This window comes from Argopecten irradians, chromosome 12 (genome assembly GCF_041381155.1).
Source record: "Argopecten irradians isolate NY chromosome 12, Ai_NY, whole genome shotgun sequence".
In the NCBI taxonomy this organism is placed as follows: Eukaryota; Metazoa; Mollusca; class Bivalvia; order Pectinida; family Pectinidae; genus Argopecten; species Argopecten irradians.
In genome coordinates this window covers 10,734,628-10,758,795 of record NC_091145.1, presented here as the reverse complement: position 1 = coordinate 10,758,795, position 24,168 = coordinate 10,734,628, and the positions used below count along the sequence as shown (strand labels likewise).

General features: G+C 35.5%; 2 protein-coding genes across 2 annotated transcripts; both read right to left on the bottom strand.

The window, feature by feature from the left end:
- Positions 1-667: 667 nt before the first annotated feature.
- Positions 668-6,845, bottom strand: LOC138336541 (carbohydrate sulfotransferase 11-like). Its single transcript, XM_069286055.1, has 3 exons — positions 6,601-6,845; positions 5,038-5,093; positions 668-3,900 (listed from the first exon to the last, which is right to left on the bottom strand). The coding sequence occupies exons 1-3, from the start codon at positions 6,746-6,748 to the stop codon at positions 3,049-3,051; spliced, it is 1,056 nt and encodes a 351-aa protein (XP_069142156.1). The 5' UTR covers positions 6,749-6,845; the 3' UTR covers positions 668-3,048.
- A 5,815-nt stretch (positions 6,846-12,660) lies between these two features.
- On the bottom strand, positions 12,661-23,300 carry LOC138336379 (carbohydrate sulfotransferase 13-like). The gene is made up of 4 exons (XM_069285855.1): positions 23,147-23,300; positions 16,048-16,274; positions 15,414-15,469; positions 12,661-14,730 (listed from the first exon to the last, which is right to left on the bottom strand). Exons 2-4 carry the CDS (start codon positions 16,196-16,198, stop codon positions 13,897-13,899), a joined length of 1,041 nt encoding a protein of 346 aa, XP_069141956.1. The 5' UTR covers positions 16,199-16,274; positions 23,147-23,300; the 3' UTR covers positions 12,661-13,896.
- Between the last annotated feature and the right edge of the window lie 868 nt (positions 23,301-24,168).

Genomic DNA, 24,168 nt, shown 5'->3' with positions numbered 1-24,168 from the left:
TTTTGTTCCGAATTTGCATATTACAGAGTTATCTGCACTTGTAATATACAATGACGGAATAGCAATGGAAAGGTTATCTCTTTCTCGGATTGATTTTGTATATGACGGCCAGATCAACTTTTGATATGAATTCATTTAAAACAAGTTCCATGTTTTTTTCTGATATGTATTTATCATTACTTGATAGTAATATTCTTGCTTTCAATAACTTGATTTCGGCAAATGATAATATGGATATACTACATTCCTAAAATTCATTCGTTATTGTCTATCAGACTTCCCAATTCCATGAACATTTATCTAGTTTATGAAGAATTTCTTGTTTTCCTTTTGATAATTTTATTTAACTTCACAAATTGTTTTAAGTCTAAAACTTTCCTGTTAAATTTATATATTAGAGAGATAGGCGTTAATACAAGTTTGAAAACGTGTGCCCAATCCTATTTATATAAAATGTTAAAATAGAATAGTATGCAATCAAAATCTGTATCCAAAATTCTGAAATATGTTATTATCACCATGCAGAGTACATTTTAACACGACAGACACGCAAATCTGTTGGAATATATTTTTGAGACCAACTAAAAAGACTTTCTAGTACTTATTGTGCTACGATATTGATTTCGTTACTTACTAATGATATTAGCCGAAAAACAAGACCAACTTCATATATAGCAGTTCACGCTTTTCTGTTTTTATATCTGCTGGCATAACATTTTGTTTCACCAATCTTGTTGTTTGCAAATTACAACAATATTTTTTGTAAGTCACAATTGTTAAACTTAATGTATGCAATAAGGAGGTATTAAAACAACACTTTGTTTTTTATTGCAGAATTAATGAACTTAAGTCATTCGTCAGTCCTTTGTTGTATGAATTTTTTTAACGTTTAGCTGGTAAAAAGCTTTCTTAACTAAATAAAAAATGTGGTATCCTGCCGCACAAAAGCAGCATTATTAAACTATGAATGTTGGGCGTTCTTTGTTTAATAAACAATTAATTCAATCTGAATTCCTTTACAAGTATTTATTTGGAAACCAGAAAATACTCAATAGCAGAAAGAAAATGCAAGACATGTAAATGGAAAGCACTATGTTGGTCTGTGCCCCTTTTTATCTAAAATATATTTATATATATTTGGTTTTATTTTATAGGGTAATGCCATAGACTTTTTTTCTCAGGAATCATATTTAATATTTTTATTTTGAAGTAAAACAAGAAGCTCGAACTTTTCAGATGTGGTAATGGTGTAAAGTAAGTAACTTTTGTACCGAATAAAAATCCTTATTCGTCTGCTCCTTTTTGATAGAGAAAAAATACCATTCGTCAGCGGTGTAGCATCTTTGAGGAATGATGGATTTGAGGGCCAAAAAGGACCCAGACCATACATTGTCCACTATACAAAGAAGTATAATAACATAATCAAATGAATAAATCAAATGACCTATGTTCATTCTTCGAGGTTATAAAGAAATTTAACGCATTCATTTTATCTATGCCCTAAGATGAATATTTGTGGTAACAAATTAGAGAGATTTTAAAATTATTAATTGCATAACAATCACATTATATTAGGAGTTAATAATCATAAAAAAGAATTGTAAAAAGTATAGAAATTAAAAATAAAAATGAAATATCAAAGCATTGACAAAGACAATAATACTTTATTCCGACATTCAAAACCAAAAGTAATTAAAAGCATATATTTTATGAGAGGGAGAGAGAGAGGGGGGGGGAGAGAGAGAGAAAGAGAGAGAGAGAGAAAGGGGGAAAGGCGAAGAGGGAAAGAGAGAGAGGGGGAGAGAAAGAGAGAGAAGAGAGAGGGGGAAAGACGAAGGGGGAGGATAGGGGTTGGAGAGAGAGAGAGAGAGAAAGAAAAGAGAGGGGCAAAGGCGAAGAGGGAGAGGGGGAGAGAGAGAAAGAGAGAGAAGAGAGAGGGGGAAAGGCGAAGAGGGAGAGAGAGAGGGGGAAGAGAGGGAAAGAGAGAGAAGAAAGAGGAGGAAAGGTGAAGAGGGAGAGAGAGAGGGGGAGAGAGAAAGAGAGAGGGGGAAAGGCGAAGAGGGAGAGAGAGAGAGAGAGATAGAGAGAGGGAGGATGGAAGAGAGACAAAAAAGACAGAGAAGAGAGAGGGGGGAAGGCGAAGAGGGAGAAAGAGGGGGTAGAGAGATTTTTAATATATATATATATATAATAAACTATAATTGAAATATTAAAGAATGAACTATGAAAAAGAAAGAATATTGAAAGAATGATGGAGAGTTATTTTGAAACTATAAATCATGTCATTATTAAAATATTGTATGTAAAACTATATAATTGAAATGCATTAGAGAATGAATCCAATGGGAGTAAGAATATGTGTCCTATAAGATATGCAAATGTGATGGGAATTTACTAGTAATTTGAAACTATGCGTATCATTATTGTAATATTTTATGGAATAAGATGTAATTGAAATACTAGAGAATGAACCATCAAGTATTGTTGTTTAGATCTTATATGTGATGAAATTAAATGTTTTATGTATAATCAAAATATGTGAAAAAGAAAAATATCTGGTCATATAAAAAAACCATTGCAAATGTTAATGGCTGAAAAATAATAATTCTATGGTAGTAAATAAAAACATGTACCGCACCTCTCTGTACAAGCGCAATGTGTATCGCCATTTTAATGTCGTCTTAAAATGGAAATGTTTTGCTTTATTACAAACTGCTTTAAAAAAGAAACCTAGCATTAGGTTTAAGTTACAGATTGTCATTTATCAAATGGAAACTTGTAACCAAATAAAATATAATCCATGTGGTACAGTTTCCGTAGGAGCTCTCTGTAATCGCTGGGTATTTCTTGAAACCAAAAAAAACAATTGCAAATGTTAATGGTTGAAAAATAATAATTCTATGGTAGTAAATAAAAACATGTACCGCACCTCTCTGTACAAGCGCAATGTGTATCGCCGTTTTAATGTCGTCTTAAAATGGGGATTTTTTGCTTTATTACAAACTGCTTTAAAAAAGAAACCTAGCATTAGATTTAAGTTACAGATTGTCATTTATCAAATGGAAACTTGTAACCAAATAAAATATAATCCATGTGGTACAGTTTCCGTAGGAGCTCTCTGTAATCGCTGGGTATTTCTTGAAAATACCTTTGAAATGTATCGTTTGTTTTTGAGGTATTATAGAAAACTGACCTCTTTGGAAAAGAATAAGTGGAAAGCCCAGTGTGTTTAAGTACATAATTAGCGTCCTCCTCCATCGTTTCGTATTTGCCTATAAACTCGTAGCTCATTTGGCAGGGATTGCAAAGTTTACTCTGTATCTGCCAGTGTTCATCATGCTCAAACATTTTATCCCCATCAAGATTTATTTGGACCAAATATTTCACAAAATCTAAAAATGTCACATCACCTTTCTTAACATTTTGATATGATGTTGAATTTGGATGAAGACTTTGCATGATTTTCTTTGCTAATTTTTGAAATGTTTTGTCCTCGAAACCAACTCCTGCAAACTTATCACGGTAGGCTGATAGAAGCCTTTCCATTGGTTCTCGAACAAACATGAACTTCCGGTAGTTTCGTATTCGACTATGAATACCGGAAATGGAATAATCGACGAGAGTTCGAAGACGTTTTTTGTACTTAAAATGCACTTCGTTATGTTCGATGTCTTCTGGACGTTTCCTAGTTTTGTCAAATAGCCCTGTCATGTGTAGAAATATCCTTTTCCAGTTTGAGCATCCAACCTTTGGAACGTAGCAATACAACAGACCATATTTATCGTCCACGATCACGTGATCTAATTTAGAAACGTTTAACGTCATATCTATTTCACCACTAGCGACCATGACGTCACACTGAGCGTTAAGATGGCTGTTTCTTTGGCTCTGCATAATAATCTGCAATTTAAAGGAAAAGTGTGCAAATGTTAAGGAATTTATTTATGTTAGGCATGTGGTACTGTAAATCAACTTAAATTTTGTGATGACATCATTTTGCATTTTTTATGCCTTTTCCGCAGTGATTTAATTTCCTAATTAAGAGTCAAAAGCATCTCATGCTCCTATACTAGATTTTTTTCCCCGTCAACTTCTTCCCACGTTGTTATGCCTAACTACTTTTCGCGACAATTGACTTTCGCGATAGCCTCTTGCCCACACAATTGAATCGCTCGCGAAAACCATTTGGTTTAAAGTAATCATCAGAATATTTGGTTGCTATGCAACATTGACATTGATGTCGTAAACAGAAATCTCCGATGATTTGCCCATATGACCACATGGTGGTCGAAACATGTGATTAATGTGTTACCTATACATGTTGATAACATACATGTATAATAATTCCACATCAGAAATAATTGTTTCTTTATAACAAAGCAGAACATTTTATACTGTTAAGTCACAACTTCATTTCAAGTTTAACTTCCAAACGTATAAGATCATGCAGACGTAATACTAAGAAGAGTAAGATTTATTTTCTTTGATTCAAGTGTTGTAAAAGAACACCTCATCTGTAATAAGGGAAGAGTTAAAAATAACCGAACAAAATTGCATGAAAGCCCTGGAGAATTTGTCCAGCCAAATTGCTTAATTGGACGTTATTGGCATGCAAGACTTGCCAATGATCGTGACCATAAGGCCTATTTCTATTTATCAAAGACCAACCTCGTGTGACTCGAATGCCCCGTATTCCCCGAACTATTGACCTGGTGCCTTGCAGTTCGTGTTAAAGATGGTTTATTGTATTTTTCTATCAGAAAGTAAATATCTTATACCGAACTAACGATGAAAAAATCTTTATTCTCGAATCAGCAGTTTGGAAGTAATGTGATTGGATAGGATGCCAAATTCTTTCACCCGATTGCTTTTCTGAGGACGAATCCTATGAAGTAAGGCATTTGCACCAGGCCTTCAAAAGAAAGAAGACTGAACTTCTAATAATGGCACATAATTCATCACATCCCTTGCATGCCACATATAGGTTATCCTTCATTGTCGATTAATGTTGATGAAAAACAAAATACCATAGCTTACCTGGTTTAATGACGAAAACGCTCTATTCTTTCTCACCTTCTGGTCAATCCCTGAAACTAACCCATGATATGGCATCATTTTTTTATCTACAGAAGCCGTGTGAAATTGCATTTTATCAATGGGACTTTTAGCTCATCCACCCCTGAAAAACCAAAATGGACTAGTCTATCTTTTGAAATGGAAGAATCTGTATGCGACTTCAGGGGTGAATGGGTAAGAGTTATATACATTAACCAATTGTCAACTAAAATATTTTACAAGATATAACAAATCTCAGTTATCTGTATCATTTGTCTATTTTGTGCGATTTTCTTCTTTTCCTCTTCCATTGAATTCTGATTAAAACAAGCTCTTCAATACTTTTGTTTGATTAGTTTAACGTCCTATTAACAGTCAGGGTCATTTAAGGACATGCCAGGTTTGTTGGTGGAGGAAAGCCGGAGTACCCGGAGAAAAACCACCGATCAGCGGTCAGTACCTAGCAACTGCCCCACATGGGATTCGAACTCACGACCCAGAGGTGGAGGGCATGTGGTAAAATGTCGGTACATCTTAACCACTCGGCCACCGCGGCCCCCCTTCAATACGCTTAAGCTGCTATGACAACGCAAGCGTATTGAAGAGCTGGTATTTTAATCAAATTGCTTCCATTGAAACATTTGATATCTTGGAAAACTAGATAATGTTATGAAGGCTTACCAACTTAAAGAATGTCAACATTCAAGATGACTGTAAAGTTCTTTTGTGGTACTTTTTAGTAAAAGCAACCACGAAAATGATAATAAATGTTAACTGTCAAAATCCAAGATGGCTACCTGTCGACCATGTTGTCTTTCAGATTGGTTTCAAAATAGAATACGCATATAAAAGCACCAGGGGAACCTTCTACATGAAATTAGAAACGACCTATAAGCAATAATAAACTTCAATTTTAAACACAAGTTGACCGTCTTTTGAATTGCCATCCTCGATACTCCAGGGGTTCCGATCACTTACGATCTCTAATGGACTATCTCATAGAAATTGAAGGCACTCAGCTAAAATATTTGACCAATCACAGACCAGCAAAGATTTCCTTTGCAGACTACAGAGAGAGCGACGCCCAACTTCAAAGCCACATAGTCAACCACAGTGTACCGTTAATTTTGAAACAAAGGACTAAATTACCCGTTCTTTGCCTCCAGTTTTACGATGTAGTCACGGGTGAGAGATGTAGTGATCGGAACCCTGGAGTATCGAGGATGGGTGATTGCAGATTAATAAGAAATTATAGGGAGTATTACATGGAAAATTGAAAAAGATCACTCCAGTATTTTCCTAACTAAGTCCAGTCTCATAATCTAAGATGACTGTCTTTTCATTTTTTGGATCTGCCTCAAATTTAAATGTTCAAATCGCAAAACTAAAGCTGAAGGAAAAAATATGAAAGAGAAAGAGATTTCAGTATATTTTTAGAAATAGCTATAATAGTCAAGCTTCCGATGTTAAAATTTAAGTTTAAGATAACCATTTTCATTTCGATTAAAATTATTGTTATGAAAAAAAATGGGTCCTCTTACTTACAAGCATGTCCGGGATGTACATGCCCTGACGTCATTGTCCATACTAAACTATAAATAGTCATCGTGGCCCCAACAACAACCAAATACGCCAACATCTTGAAGTTTGGAGTGGGCATCAACCGCAATATGTAATGATATACTTTGAACATTTTATAATATTATATGCGTATCGTATTCGAAGGGATGAATTCCAAATGAACGTCAAAGATCTTTCTTCACAGATAACCCGCCACGCTGTAAAAATGAAATAATATTTGAAAAATAAGTTCGCCATTTTATGTTTCTTTTTTTTAATAATGTTTTTAAGATAACGTGTCACACTTTCATAGACATTTCGATGAGCTATGTATGTAGAAAAGATTACAGGTATTTTCTTACTTTTTGTAAAGTGCTTCATATTCATCTAGAGGAACTGGGGCGGTTTATTGTAAATGTCTAAAACAAAAACTTATAAATCGGACAAACTTGGTTGAACATTAAATCGAGGATACCACCGACTCTCGACCCGCTCACCTCGGGAGACCAGCCGGGACAGCTTACAACTATGCGGAGGGTTCATCAATGTTATGTATAGCATAAATCACTCGTTGGTGTAGAATAGGCCACAGAGGATACACCTATCGAGGACCGAAGGGTCTACTTCTATGGTTCTATATATGGTTATGAGCACTCCACGCAGAATAACAGTTTATTCCTCCATTAAAACCCCTAAAATAACAAATAACAACAAGTTAATGTACAATGTAAATAGCGTAGCTTACATATGTAAATACAGTATAATGGAACAATTCATTTATAATAATGTAAAAACACATAAACGTACTGACGTATAGCAGATTGTATAAACCACAGACTATGAAATACATAAAACTTACAATTACCAGATCAATCAAAACACAAATTATACACTCTGTAAGTTTAAAAGGAGAGAGTGTATACAGTACGTATATATATACTGTGTTTTACCTTTTATAGCCAATTTTGCAATAGATCTCCAATAGAAAGAAAAGTCCTTGCTTCAATTTTACTTCTCCAAACTTGTTATTGATATGAAAAGTCGTTATACATAAATATATATGTATATACAAATGTTAAATCCGATAGTTTCCTGCAAAGGTATTTAAAAGAAAAAAAATCAAGACTTTGTCGCAAGGCCTTTCTGACTATAAAGGCGTCTTCATGCCTTGTATTTTTTTTCATGTATGTACATGTATATTTACATATAATGATTTTTCATAACAATAACAAGTTTAACAAAAATCCTTGCTGCAGCTTTACTTCTTCAAACCTGTTATTGTTATGAGAAATCATTAGGTATAAATATACATCTATATCTAAATCAACGCTCCTTCATAAGCGGACATGCATATGGTATGGAGGGAAGAAGCGAGAGATAAGAGAGGCCTCCTACAGGAGGTTTATGGGGTTTAATTTTGTTCATATTTATATACAAATGAATTGGAAATTGTGGAAGATATGCACACTGAATTTATGGTAAATTGTATATATATCAACGCTTCTCAGGTTGTGTCAATGATCAAAGGGAGATAATGGGACAGATATAATTAACGATCCTCGCTATTTATGTTAATTTATATTGCTTTCATAAAGAATGCTCATATATCTGTCAGACTACGCGATTATTGTTAGAATCATACATCGCAGTAATTATATACAATGTAGATATTTTTGAAGACTTCGAATTTCATCTATTTGGAATAGTTTCGTCAGTTCTCACCCCCGTGCATGTAATTAGAGGACCTTACATCCGTATTCCTGTCCAATAGTTGACCACCACAAAATACAGTAAGACACATCGTGGCATGGTACAAGAGATCATGAAGCAAGTACCCAGACTAGAAGTAACCAAACATCAGAGCACACTTGTAGATATTTGGAACGGTTTGCCAAAGCGTAGTGTCTGTGAACGCCCATTTTCCACACTGCATCAATCTTTTTCTCTACATTTTGACAATTAAATTTGTTGTAAAATTTTGCAATTTTTTTGCAATCGCCCCTTAACTAGCACTGACACAATGAACCCTCTAAATTCTCTCTTATTTGTTAAAATGCTACATGATCGATTATTTGATCATATACAATGTACAAGAACACGACTCCAGAATCCAGAAAAGCTTAAATTGGTGTTTTAATTGCATGATTACAATACATCATGACATGGTACATATTAAAATGACCTTAACAAGCTAAGTAAGATACATGAGATCTAGCTGGCTAACAGACACTATATAAAAACGTCCACTTATATTATATTAATTATTTCAATATATAATATACAAAATCAAATGTAAAGAAGCAAAATATGTCCATACTTACTGACAGGTACAGGCGTCTTTCTCCTTGGAACTTGTTTTCTGGTTATGTCTACTTAAAGTTTAAAATTCAATTGTGAGACACAATGAAAATAACAGTCGTACCGTCTCAACAACACACTAATCATTACAGAGGGTGAACAATAAATCGACTGGGTTAAAAAGTAAATAAAGGTTATTTTCCTTTTTGTTCTATAATTTGAAAAGCAAAATCGTTAGCGTAGTGAAATTCCATTGACTACGACGAGTCGATTGTGTACCTAAACAATAGAAATTGTCATTATATCCAATATCCTAATAATAGATTACTCACTTTCCATTTAAAAGATATGTTTGTCGTTATGGATAATTGTTTCATTTTAAAGCATTGTTCATTGCAAAGCTTTTTTTTTTGACAACAGGACAAATTTCAGTATACTTTATATATACTTTTTTATATGTTTATACTGTATATAGTCCATTTCTTTCATACATACGGGTGTAAAACTGGCTGGTCTAGGGCAATACACTCATGCCGCCTGAGGCTGTATTGCATGGCTACCCATGCAATAAAGCCTCGTGACGTCACGGCATCGACAAAATTTCTATTTCCTCAGTAAAATTTGAACATTTTTTTTTCACAAACTTAACTGGTTTTACAATAAAAGATGCAAACAACGGATTTTTTGTTGAAAATATCACGTAATTTTTCCATGTATGAAAAATTGACTTTCAGTCGTGGATTTCTTCGAATCTTTTTTAAAATGGCGAGATATTATAGCTGTAAAGTTGCAATAAAACGTCAAGGTATGAAAGAAAAATACTCTTTCATAAGTGGATATGAAGGATAGGGATATTCTACCCTCTGGATCACAAAATGTTGCAAAACCCTCGGCAAGCCTCGGGTTTTACTACATTTTGTGACCCTCGGGTAAAATATCCCTATCCTTCATATCCACTTATGAAAGAGTCTTATATTCTTCAACCTCAACAGTCAAAATGACAACAGTGGCCTAATTACATCACGTATTATACGTTGCGCTTCGACCATGACGCCAAGATGGCGGACAGGCTGTTTGTGCGGGGATCAACAACAGTGGCCTAACATATCGTAGTGAAACTAGTCACTGCGTTAGAGTAATAAGGACCAAAAATTGAGGCAAAAAGTACCATTCCATCACATAATGGTAGCAGCCAAACATGTAAGTAGCGCCGTTTAATTATCATACTTCAGTGTTGTCTGGTCCCAGGTTCACCAATATTCCAACAACAGTTAAGGGAAATATATTTCTAAACATTTTCTTAAGGTTTATGTAATTATACTGTTACACAATCAGTAAAAATGTTGTGTGACGTTTCGATGACTAGATACCCCGTCACCTTCATTAGACAATTGACCAGACAGCATTAGTACACAAAGGTGTAAAAGCGTACGAGTTGTATTGAAAAGACAGTAAAAGGTCGATTCTGAATGTCAACTTGAGCACTGCTGAGTATACAAAACTTTATAATAGCATTGGAACCATCAAATGATTTCCAGCTACACGATATATCAATAATAACATACTTTATATACCAGAAAGTCATTGTCACGTCAATTAATGTCGATTAAAGGAAAATATGTTATGGAGCTTAGCCGAAAACTGTACAATATATATGGGATAGAGAACTGTATCGAAGCCCGTGAGGATTATGGGATTATGCCCGGAGACATACTCACCCGTATTGTGTAACTCTCCCATAAGTTATCTTTTACTGTCTTATAAGTGACTGTCTTATATAAGAGTTAGATATAAGACAGTAAAAGGTTACATATAGGACGGTTACAGGTAATGGTCCCATAATCCTGGAGTTAAAGTAAAGAAACAACAATAGATGACATCACAACTGTATGTTTTAACTTAGGTTAAGGAGTTTTCCTTAATCCTGCAATGCTTTCTTTCATTACATTTCATTACAAAATTCATTACAATTATGGAATGTCGATGAAACTTGACTCACTAAAGATAACATTCTACCTTCAATGCGTTTTCACAGTGTAGATATCGCCAAATGAAAATGGTACACGCAATTATTGAAATAACTTGTTAATCATCTTTGTAAGGTTAGGATGAACAATGTAGTTATAATTTATGTTATGGTTTCATAGATTCATTTCGTACCCTGCATGTTCATTTGAATGGCGATATTATTGTACACGTTAAGTGTCAAACTATAACTGTTTTAAAAGACAGGACATAATAAAAGAGAGACAACACCATCATGTCGGAGATGTTCACTAAAATTGATTCAGGGAAGTAACTGTGATAGATCAGAACGCATGACCAGTCACATTTTTTTTCTCAAAGAAAGTCCAAGATCATCAGTACACAGGCAATATGTCTTCAGGTCAATTTTACCTGAAAAAATCTAGACCCGTAATTGACCTGAACAATTCTTCGTGTGAAATTCCGGTCAATTTCGTATGATTTTCTGGTCAGTTTTGACTTAAATGAATTTGCCTTTTTTAGCTCTTTTCGGGTTTATCTGACCTGAAAATACCTGAAGACAGTATGCCTGTGTATGACTCTATCTAAATGGTCTCAGTTGCTGTTTCCCGAGAAGCGACAGAGGAGATGACGTCACATGAGCATCACGTTGAGATGACGTCACATTAGCATCATGCCCTCCACTCCATCATCTACGTCATCTGTTCAACTTATCTGTCGATGCTTCAAATTTTAATAGAATCGAAGCCAGCACCAAGTCCTGTAGCTTCATCATAAAGACAAGAAAGATTATACTATATCGTACCAGAAAGCTGCTATAATAAACTTTAGGAGTTTTTCGGAGTCCTTGGCGAGTAGACCGTACTTAACTCTGGCACGTCCTTATACGACCCTGGCTGTTAATAGGACGTAAACCTAAACAACCCAAACCAAATAGTTTTTCGGAGTCCATGGCGAGTAGATGGTAAATGAAAAGCATTCCCTGGGCATATGACTAAACCGGTACTCATACATCCTCGTTACTCCAGGGATTCCGATCACTTATAATTAATTACGATCTCTACACCCCTGGATTATCTCATTATAGGCAGCTCAGAGTAGCAAATCTGAACCAATCACACGCCTGCAAAAAGTTTTTTTTGAAGAATACAGAGAGAGCGATGCCCAACTTCAAAGTCACACAACCACAGTGTACCGTAAATGGCTCTTTTGATGTACATCAAATGACTAAATTACACGTTCTGTTGCCTCCAGTTTACTGTGAGATAGTCCTGGGGTGTAGAGCTCGTATGTGATGGTATTCCCAACTCACCCGATTTCTCCGGGTTGAAACGTTTTTTCAGACATTTTAGAATTTATAACTCGATTGACCTATCGGATCATCAAATAACCCGGTTTTCAGTGCCAGTAAATATCACATATAAGAGTAGTGTCATACGTTTTCATTTGGTAAGATAATACCGCTAAAGATTAGTTTCTATTGCAATGTCAAGATGACAACTAACCAATGCCTATATTTAAACTTTCTACATCCACAATGAATCACTGATTGTATGGTTATTTTATAGTAGCGATCAATGCAACAATTCCGTAAACTTATTTACTGTTGTATCATACACATTATTATTCATATTCGACTATCATTTACTGAATACAGCGTTCTCACTTGACATTGTTATATATGACATGTGTCATGATGGTCCTTTTCTTCCTTCACAAAATTTGTCCAATATGGGTAGCACATAAGACACAAAAATGTACTGAAAATATAACAGATCTTTATATAAAAAAATGAAATATTTTTGTGTACAAGAGTAAATTGGCATTACAAAAATGGACAATAATACGCAGTTCCAGAGACAGGAAAATGGCTCATTACATTTGATATGAACAATTAGAAAGGTACGACTATTAACATAGTAGAATCCAATATTGTCTTTTTAGATAAACTTCAATCTGTAAATATAAATTATTATTTATTTATTTTCAGCTAAAACGTATGACACCAAAGTCACTGAAGGTTTCCATAGGCCATTTGAAATATATCATTTCTATAAGATCCGAGTCGTTTTGCTAATTTTCAAATTTATCATACAAATTCGACAAATCTCATTCAGATATCTTCGCATCTACCATTGAAACGATTTGTAATTAGTGCAAGGAAAAACTCAAACAAAAATATGTTGATTTACATTATATGAATGTTGATCAATAATCTTATTCTCAGACACTAGTTAACCATTAAACTGAATATCTACAATGTTTTAAAACCAAATACATCGTGACTGTTAAAGCATATCAAAACTATTTACACAACTACAAATGTAAACATAACTGAAAATTTACCAACATGTTCTCTTTGGTATGCATGTAATACGATTGTAATTTCATATTAATATCATAATTCAATAATATAAGGACATTTCATTAATGCATTTGACAATGCTGCATTCTATATAAAAATCAACTGCTCGTGGCTTTTGTGCTGTTCATATGTAGCAAGGATGAATCTAAGCCACGAACAGGCGTTAATCTATGTGGACAATGTTATTTAAAGATGCTCCACCGCCGACAGAGCATAAATGATATTCATCATTTGAACAATAATTGGTGTTTAATCGTGTATATATATAAGTCTAATTAACACAAAAAGCAATTTAAAATAGTTCATTTTGCTTTCGGTGCATGTGCAATCAGTATTGCATTCCATATAGGACATAGTGCCAAAGAATTTTTTCGGGATACATTTAAATATTTTGATATTTTTATTTTGAAGTAAAATTAGAAGCTCAAACTTTTCAATGGTGGTGATGGTGTAAAGTAAATAACTTTTGAAACTAACGAAAAAAGCTAAATCGTCTGCTCCTGTTTTTGATAGTGAAAAAATACTGTTTGTCAGCGGTGGAGCATCTTTAATCAAACAATTGTGAAAAATATAAATAATAAATAAATATAACATTGAACTTACGCAACAGATTGTCGTATACACAACGAAAATTAATAATCAAATAAAAGGTAGTCCATTTGATATAGCCTCCGTAAACGCTCTTTGTAATAACTGGGTATTCCCTGAAAATAACTTTGAAATGTATCATTTGTTTTTGAGGCATTATAGAAAACAGACCGCTTTGGAAAAGAATATTGAGAGAGTCCAGTATGTTTCAGAATAAAATCAGCGTCCTCATTTAATGTTTTGTATTTACCTATAAAATCGTAGTTCATGTGGCATGGATTGCAAAGTATACTTTGTCTCTGCCAGTGTTCATCCAATTCAAAACCCTTGCTACCAAACGTCTCTTCTTGTACTAAATATTTCACAAAATCTAAAAATGTCACATCACCTTTCTTAACATTTTGATATGATGTTGAATTTGGATGAAGACTTTGCATGATTTTCTTTGCTAATTTTTGAAATGTTTTGTCCTCGAAACCAACTCCTGCAAACTTATCACGGTAGGCTGATAGAAGCCTTTCCATTGGTTCTCGAACAAACATGAACTTCCGGTAGTTTCGTATTCGACTATGAATACCGGAAATGGAATAATCGACGAGAGTTCGAAGACGTTTTTTGTACTTAAAATGCACTTCGTTATGTTCGATGTCTTCTGGACGTTTCCTAGTTTTGTCAAATAGCCCTGTCATGTGTAGAAATATCCTTTTCCAGTTTGAGCATCCAACCTTTGGAACGTAGCAATACAACAGACCATATTTATCGTCCACGATCACGTGATCTAATTTAGAAACGTTTAACGTCATATTTATTTCACCTCTGTTAATCAACTCGTCGCACTGAGCGTCTAGGTGACTCTTTCTCTGAACTAGTACATTCATCTGAAATGAGCAAACAAAAGAAATATTATTGATATACTTACTTAAAAGCAACTTTTTACTTGATAATGCAAACACAGTCAGAGTTTAGTACAACATTTTGTAGTAATCAAAATTAAGCTCAAGGTTTGGCAAGTTTGCGAAATTAAGAACCCCAAAACAGAAACGTGTTCATGATACGTAACTAACATGTGAAACTACAAATAAAGTGACTGGAATAGATGAAAATTCATCGGATTCTGATTACCGCCCCAAGTAGCATTATGACATAATGAGGTGTAACCCAAGGCGATATATATGGAAAATGTCACGACTTTTTTCCTACAATAAGAAAACTACATGTACATGTACGCGTCACTAAGCAATGGTGACACATTATGTTATACTCCGTGAGTTTCAGTAAGATTGCGCTATGAAGTATACAAGTATGCCACCATCCTCGATACTCAATGAGTTACTATCACTGTCATTAATTAGGGGATGGAGGTTCTGTATATAACTAGTCACAGTTACTTCTGGAGGATTAAGGATGGGATGCCGTATTTTCAAGAGGATTCACTTTGCGTTTTTGCCAATATTGCAGACGCCAAAACAAATGCAATCACATGCAAGCATGTTGCATGCAAAGGAGAAAGTCTTCACAAGAATTTTGCTGTGGATAGCACGTGAACAAAGCCGCATCTTACCCTGCTAGGCGTTGAAAATGCTCTTGATTGTTTCGTTGTTTGACTAGTCGCTGAAACTAGATAACAGAAAAAATTAACATAGGTTTAAATAAAATCTTCATTTAAGCTTGGTAATACAATTAATGCACTATACGTAATGTTATGAAATTTATTTTTTTTAAATACAAGACACTGTTGTTTCGCCTTCAATAAAGTTAAGTTTCTTTTGTCATGTTTTTATAAAAACATAGGCATTCCACGAACGTTTTTTTAGATGTTACGATAAAAAAACAAGTTTTAATTTTGTATGTAAATATAACAATTAGTTTCGTTTAAAATCGTATGATTACAATATCCTTTTATCATATTTTGATGTATTTAATCGAGTTGAAAAAGAAATGGGACTGACGACAATATTAATATTTGCAACCACAAAAACACGAGTTTAAGACAATACCGAGTAAGTTAAATACAACACTTTTGTTTGATTAGTTTAACGTCCTATTAATAGCCAGGGTCATTTTAAGGACGTGCCAGGTTTGTTGGTGGAGGAAAGCCGGAGTACCCGGAGAAAAACCACCGTGTTCTTCATTACATGATAATGGTTCAACCGTTACTAATACATAAAATGCCAAGTTTGGGACATTTCACTTACATGCATGTTCCAGTTGTTCACGTGGTGACGTCATTGTCCATACTACACTGTAAATAACTATCACTGCCCCAACAACAATCAAATATTTCAAAAGCTTGGCCTTTGGGACAGGTCGTTCCCCCAGCAACGTGTAAAAGTAGTCACTTAACATTTTAGGCGCAGTTTAAATGTGGGAGGAATTCCATATGAAGATCAAAGGGGGTTGTTCTCATGGACATCCAGCCATTCTGAAAATGAGAAAATGGTATATTTATATCATGGTGAAGATGTATTTGAGCAAAACGGTTTCTTTGACAAGATAGTCTGCTTTATTTACGCTTCAACCATAGTTGTGCTTTTTTTCTGTTTTGCTTCATTTTGATTTTCTGAAACCTACCAGGCGATAAAAACATACATCAGAAAATGAACACAAGTTTTTCTAGAGCTTTTCAACAAAAGCTTTTCAGATGTCCACATAAGCTTGGGTACATGTTAATATGCACATTTGTTCCAAAAAGAAATCATTGCTTGCAACTGATGCATTTTTGAAAACGGTTTTAAAGGTTTTGCATCTTTGACGATTGAAGAAAGCATTGCTTTCCCTGTGGCATATATTTTATAGGTCATTTGAAGAAAAAAAATAGTAATGACAACGCTATACGAAATCGTCTCTCTTATTTTTCCAAGAAGTATCACAGTAATGTGATCAGATGGTATTCCAGCAATCATAGTGCGATATTTTGTTGTGTGCTGTCGTTTTTGCGCTGTCTTTTTTTTTTTTTTTTTTGTTTTTTTAAAGATTGATAGATAAAGAAAATTTCTTGAAGGAGCGCTTTCTGAACTTTGTAATTGTTGTGAACCATTGTGTTTTGTATCCCGACGTTTTTATTCATTCGTAATACGTCGCCATGTTCGGCCAAGTCCAATGGGTGCAAGACGGTCTAACCGTAGTCTGGTTTCTTGCACAAAAAATACCACCTAATACAAAATGAAAACATATTATACCCTTAAAGGACGGATTAATCAAAATGGATATGAATTTTATGCATGAATAGTAGTTGGACGAACATACGTACCCGGCCTAATATACTTTCGTTTTTTTAAAGACGACACTATTATCTGTCTAAAAGTCATCTGAGGTACAATATTGCAGCTAGAATAGAATTAGTCTATTCAGATGGCATGTAAAGAAAGGAACATTTGAATGAATAGGAAAATAAGGGCATGGGGAAATATCCACTATAAGGGGCACAAGGTATCGATATTGTTTGGGATATCAATGTTATTTTAATATGACAAACATTTGATCTACCAACCAATGAACTATACAAATACTACGTCGACTGAGAAGTGAAAACATTTCAAGAGTGAAATGCCTGAAGCGTAAAAATATAGACTTGTATCAATTTGAAATGTAATTTAAATTAAATCGTGTATAAAAGACAGACACAGATAGTGGGACTTTAAATGAACCATGTGTGCTATTTATAGGAAATAAAACACAAACCACTAGAATCTATTAATATATAGTTTAGACAAAGATAATACGGTCACTTATTGCAATACGTTGTAAAACTACTGGAGCATATGGCGTGCCGAACGTTGCAAAATTCAATAAGTAAAATAAAATGTGTACAGAAAAAAAATGTTTTGTAATATATCGTTATATGTGTTCAATGTGTTTAATTTGTGTGTAAAAACAATAAATGTTTGTGTATTTTTTTAATATATCTATGTAAAAATAAAATATTTGTTCAATATTTTTTTTGTGTGTGTGAAAAATATATTTGTGTGTAAATATATATATTTATGTGTGATTTTCACACACAAACATAAAACAACATCACACACAAATATATTTTTTACACACAAACCATTTTTCACACACAAATATAAAAAAAAATTCCACACAAATGTATTTTTCACACACACAAAGAAATTTTGTTCACACAAATATAAAACAAAATCACACACAAATATACATTTTTACACACAAACCATTATTTTCACACACAAATATTAAAAATACACACAAATATTTTTTCTCACACACAAATAAAAATAATGAACACGTATTATAACGATATATTACAAACACATTTTTTTCGCACACATGTTTTTACTTCTAGAATTTTGCAACGTTCGGCACGCCATAAGAAGTACCTAACAATTTATGAACAATACATGTGCATACATTATTATACTTACGGATAGGAACGTCCAGACGGTTTTGCATAACACTCCTTATAGTCTAAATATTTCTACCGGACAGTGGTCAGTGCTATGTTATGGTCAAGTGTAACCCTAAGGGTTAAATGATATAAAGCGACACATTCAGAATGACGTAGGTGTTCCAACACTTTAAATACACCGAGTCCGTGTGAACAATAGATCGGTTAGGCTCAACTGTAAATAACAGATATATTCAGTTCGATCGTTCCAAAACTTGACCAATAGGAGTATTAGCATACATCACAAATGTAGCAAGCAGTAACTTAATTTACCTAGTATACAGATATGATGTTTAACCCTTGTTACAATACTGGCGATGGTTTTCTTAAATCCTACATGTATCGTTTCAAATAAGTGGTTATCTACAAGTAAATATATTTACCTATTCATATTCTGATATTTGAAGGCACTTTTACACAAGAAAGGACTTGCCTTATGACGTTTATGGAAATAATTCTCCTTAAATTCCCCACGTTTGCCAATTAAATACATATCTTGACTTAAGAATGATCAAGAAAATGGATGTTTTGTTATTATTTGGCCCAAAATTAATACATTTGAGACAAATTGGGTATAGCAAATTAGCAATACAAGCGTCCAAAAAAGTTGGCAAATTATATAACGACTAGAAGGTCAACTCTTTCCGTAAATTTAAGCGCTGGTCGTTTTCGAAAAGGTTGGAATATCAATTACAGATATTTGAAGTAGTGAGTCCAGAATCCACCATCATTCTCAAAATGCTATTTATCCGGTAAATATTCTTGGTAAATAAATGTACAATATATTAATTTATTGGTTATAATTATCGATCGACAAGTGGGTCTCCCTGTTTGACCAATGCTGGCACAACGTAATTAAATATTTCGAACGTTTTCACAAGGTTATATTTTTTTAAGGTTAGCTGTTGACCAGAATATGACAAAGGTTTTATGTGAACAGCACCGTTCACAGTGTACATGAATGTAGCAAACAGAAAGATACCTGAGATCCAATATGCTTAAGGCAGTGATAAATACAGCATACGCTGGAGTTGGATCGTAGAAATGGGCATCTGTGTATTTTCACGGTGGAAATTTGACTTAACAAAATAACAAGAGGCCCAGAGGGCCTGTATCGCTCACCTGGTTTGCAATGCCAAGTAATGTTCTGAATACAGGTTCATTGTTTCTTTTCTGAAGGAATTTGAATATTTACCTCTACATCCGCTATTGGGCCCCACCCCTCCTGCCCCTGGGGTATCAGAGCCAAAATTTATACAAGTTCTGTTCCCCTTCCCCCAAGGATGTTTGTGGCCAAATTTGGTTACAATCCATGCAGAACTCTAGGACAAGTAGCGATTTATAGAATTTACCTCTATTTCCCCTATTGGGCCCCGCCCATCCTGCCCCTGAGGGACCAGAGCCAAAATTTATACAAGTTCTGTTCCTCTTCCCCCAAGGATGTTTGTGGCCAAATTTGGTTACATTCCATTCAGAACTCTATGACTAGTAGCGATTTAAATGATTTACCTCTATTTCCCCTATTGGGCCCCGCCCCTCCTGCCCCTGGGGGGTCAGAGCCAAAATTTATACAAGTTCTGTTCCCCTTTCCCCAAGGATGTTTGTGGCCAAATTTGGTTACAATCCATGTAGAACTCGAGGACAAGTAGCGATTTATAGAATTTACCTCTATTTCCCCTATTGGGCCCCGCCCCTCCTGCCCCCGAGGGACCAGAGCAAAACTTTATACAAGTTCTGTTCCCCTTCCTCCAAGGATGTTTGTGGCCAAATTTGGTTACAATCCATGTAGAACTCTATGACTAGTAGCGATTTAAAGGATTTACCTCTATTTCCCCTTTTGGGCCCCGCCCCTCCTGCCCCCGAGGGACCAGAGCCAAAATTTATACAAGTTCTGTTCCCATCCCCCCAAGGATGTTTGTGGCCAAATTTGGTTACATTCCATTCAGAACTCTATGACTAGTAGCGATTTAAAGGATTTACCTCTATTTCCCCTATTGGGCCCCGCCCCTCCTGCCCTCGGGGGACCAGAGCAAAACTTTATACAAGTTCTGTTCCCCTTCCTCCAAGGATGTTTGTGGCCAAATTTGGTTACAATCCATGTAGAACTCTATGACTAGTAGCGATTTAAAGGATTTACCTCTATATCCCCATTGGGCCCCGCCCCTCCTGCCCCTGGGGGGTCAGAGCCAAAATTTATACAAGTTCTGTTCCCCCTCCCCCAAGGATGTTTCTGGCCAAATTTGGTTATAATCCATTCAGAACTCTATGACTAGTAGCGATTTAAAGGAAATGTTGACGGACAGACGGACGCCGACGGACGCCGACGGACGACGGACGACGGACGCCGCGCCATGACATAAGCTCAACCGGCCCTTCGGGCCAGGTGAGCTAAAAATGATTTGACGGAAAAAAAACTACAGATGGACTTTCAATTAAAACGATGTACGGACAAATAATAAGAAAATTGATACAGAAAATGTGACATTAAAATAAAATTTCAAATGTTTCAACAAAAAGTTATACAACAGATTAGATATTCATTCTAATACATTTAATTCCTTCTGAATATCTTGCTTTCGTGATGATTTCAATACAGGTTTGATAGTGAGACAATGTATCATTATGGTATTTTTTTTCTGGTATAACATTTTAGCTGTATGTAATTATGTCGTCTTCGGGAATATTCACACAATTCATTGACAAATCTTTATGTCTGTTTGGCAGTGGGCATATACTTGGCTGAGTGAAAAAAAAAGATAATTTGATCGTAAATACAATTTAGCATATTAGTAAAGTGAGAAGGATCTCAACACTATACGTTTACGGTGTTTGCACTGCATATATATTTGCACAATTGAAGAATTAGACTGAACTGGCTGGTAATTCATTCTGATGAATAGCTGTCGTCTGCTCCTTACCTATTTATAACTCTAGGATATATTCACCTCAGGTTTGATATGGATCGCAGGGATATGACAATTAGTTACAGATTATATAATCATGGACCCATCAGAGTGCCCTGAGACCATTTTTAGACGTTTTAGAAGTCTAGCTCGTATAAGATTTTTGTCGGGTTTTTTTTTATCTAGACCTCTAAAACGTCTAAAATGGTCTAAAAGCAATCCGGTGGGTCCATGATTATATAATCTGTAACTAATTCCTCAGATCCCTGTGATATGGAATGTAAGCTCCAGCCTTATACTCGACTTCTATTATAACTAATAACTCAATAAACCAGAGGTATTTTCATTTGGACTTACAGCTAGTTTTACCTCTTATGTATTCACCAGCAGTGGCGTAGGAAGCGCGGGGGGGGGGGGGGGGGGGGGGGGGGGGGGGGCAGGGGGGCAACTGCCACCCCACCCCCACCCCCACCCCACCCCCCCCGTTCCCCCATGTCTTTTTGCCCCCCCCCCCCCCCCCCCCCATTTTCGCCGACTGAAATTTTCTTAAATTAAAATGCTTATTTGAAAGAAAAAAGGGTCCTCCTGCACATTTTTCGTACTTTATTCTAGAAAATTTTCCGCTGCGCGGCGCATTTTCTAAAACGTTCAAGCACATAATGTCAAACTTTAAATAGTAAAAATTCAATACACACGAATTAGACTAAAATGTCCATCAAGGGATTATATGTACTATTTAAAAAAAATGTCTCTTAAAAGATCAATTTTTTATAATGTCTAAGCGAGACGATTAATTCATTTTTTTGCCCGGGGGAGACCCCCGGACCCCCCTAACACCAAATTCTCGCGCCTTTGAGCGCTTGCAAATTCATCAAACTGCATCTTAAAACTCATCTAAGCCATTCTAAATCGTAATTTTCTTCCAGGGGAGACCCCCGGTACCCCCGAACACCAAAATCTCGCGCTTTCGGGCTCTCGCAAATTCACCAAAAATCATTTAAGCTATACTAAATCGTTATATTTTCCCGGGGGAGGCCCCGGACCCCCCAAAACACCAAAATCTCGCGCTTTCGGGCACTCGCAAAATCATCAAAATACATTGTTAAACTCATCTCATCCATTCTAAATTACAATATTTTTTCCCGTGGGTCACCCTCAGACCCCTAAAACACCAAAATCTCGTGCCTTCGACGCTCACACGCTAATTTAGCCAATTTGCATATTCGTTAATTTCCTTTTTGTGACCCCACTACCTATAAATGTGTACAAGGATTAAATTTAATGAGATATGAAAAAGTACATAAAGCATATATGGTTGGGAGTTGAATGAATCTCCTGTAGGTGCGGCGGCGGGGGGAGGGGGGGAGGGGGGAGTTATAAAATATTGAGGACCTTTGCCCCCCCCCCCCCCATTACGTTTCATCTTCCTACGCCACTGACCAGCATATATATTTAGCCCATTGCCTCATGGTCTAACACCAAACTAAAACATTCTAATCGAATACGTCCTGCATACAATATAGAAATGTGGGGTTACTATGATAATAGTATACATATGACCATCGTTTTGTTATATCTGACCCCACTTAGGGACATTTTTTCACATACAGACATGCATCTGTACGACATATACAATAAACACTACGATCTTATAGTGACGAAATCAATGCATTAAGAGCAATACGTATCTAACAGTCGATTACTAAGAATTTATAAGTATCTGTACACGTGCTAGACGCACGTTGCGCGATCGGTTGATCTTCCCCGAGAAGGAATACTAGCTAGAGTCGTATACATTGTACGTACATATATGTAGGTAGGTCGATACCCTTACATGGTGACTTGAACAAGTCTGCCATGCCACAAAAAACATGCACAGTGTATACAGAGGCTCCTAGCTAGGTAAATACGCCAGATGTACATCAGAAACGGTAACAGTTCAAGAGTTAGCTAGAACTTATCTATATGTACAAACTGATTACATACCTTACAGTCGATCGCTTAGCTTCCATAACATACAGCATACTGCAAGAAGCCACTCAATTCTCATGTCAATATTGTTATAATTGTAAGAATGTTTACGCATTTAAACCCCAATAAGTAAACTCGATAGCAATCACGAGGGTGAAACTGTCACGGTGGTGAACATGTAACGCTTACTATGAGGCAGCCACTGTGACCTTTGTAGATCATCCTCGATATTCCAGGGGTTCCGATCACTTACGATCTCCACACCCCTGGACTATCTCATAGTAAAACTGGAGGCAACAAAACAGAACAGGTAATTTAGTCGTTTGATGTACATCAAAAGAGCCGTATAACGGTACACTGTGGTTGACTGTGTGGCTTTGAAGTTGGGCGTCGCTCTCTATGTAGTCTTCAAATGAAATATTTGCTAGCCTGAGATTGGTCAAATGTTTTCCGCTGAGCTGCTTTCAATTTCACTATGAGATAGTCCAGGGGTGTAGAGATCGTAAGTGAGCGGGAGTCCTGGAGTATCGAGGATGGTGAAAGATGTGCCATTCCAATGGGAAAAATCTAAATTAGACAATAAAAGATGGATGTTTGGTCAGTATTGCGTTTTCGTTCCACGAAACTTAATCAATGCGCTTTGGGTTCAATTTTATGACGGCGGGGTACGATTTTTCTTCGGGTACTCCAGATTGCCTTCCATTATATCAGATATAATTAATCAAAGTTGACATAACTTGTTGACACATAAAATCAACAATTTTCTTATCGAGATGTGACTTAGCTTTGGTATAATATTTTCTTCAATATATTGTTTATTGAGATCATCGCGTAGGAGTTAAAATTACAACAGAACGTTTAATTTTTTATTCAAAAGGCAATAAAGCTGCGTATGATCGTCTAATCGTAGAGATCGGAAGCTGACAACAGTTACTCAACCACACACACACCAAACTGATTGTATTAGCAAAACTACTGTACTAAAAATTCATTTAAACTCTAATAGGAAAAGGGTGGATGTTAACTTGATCAGGTAT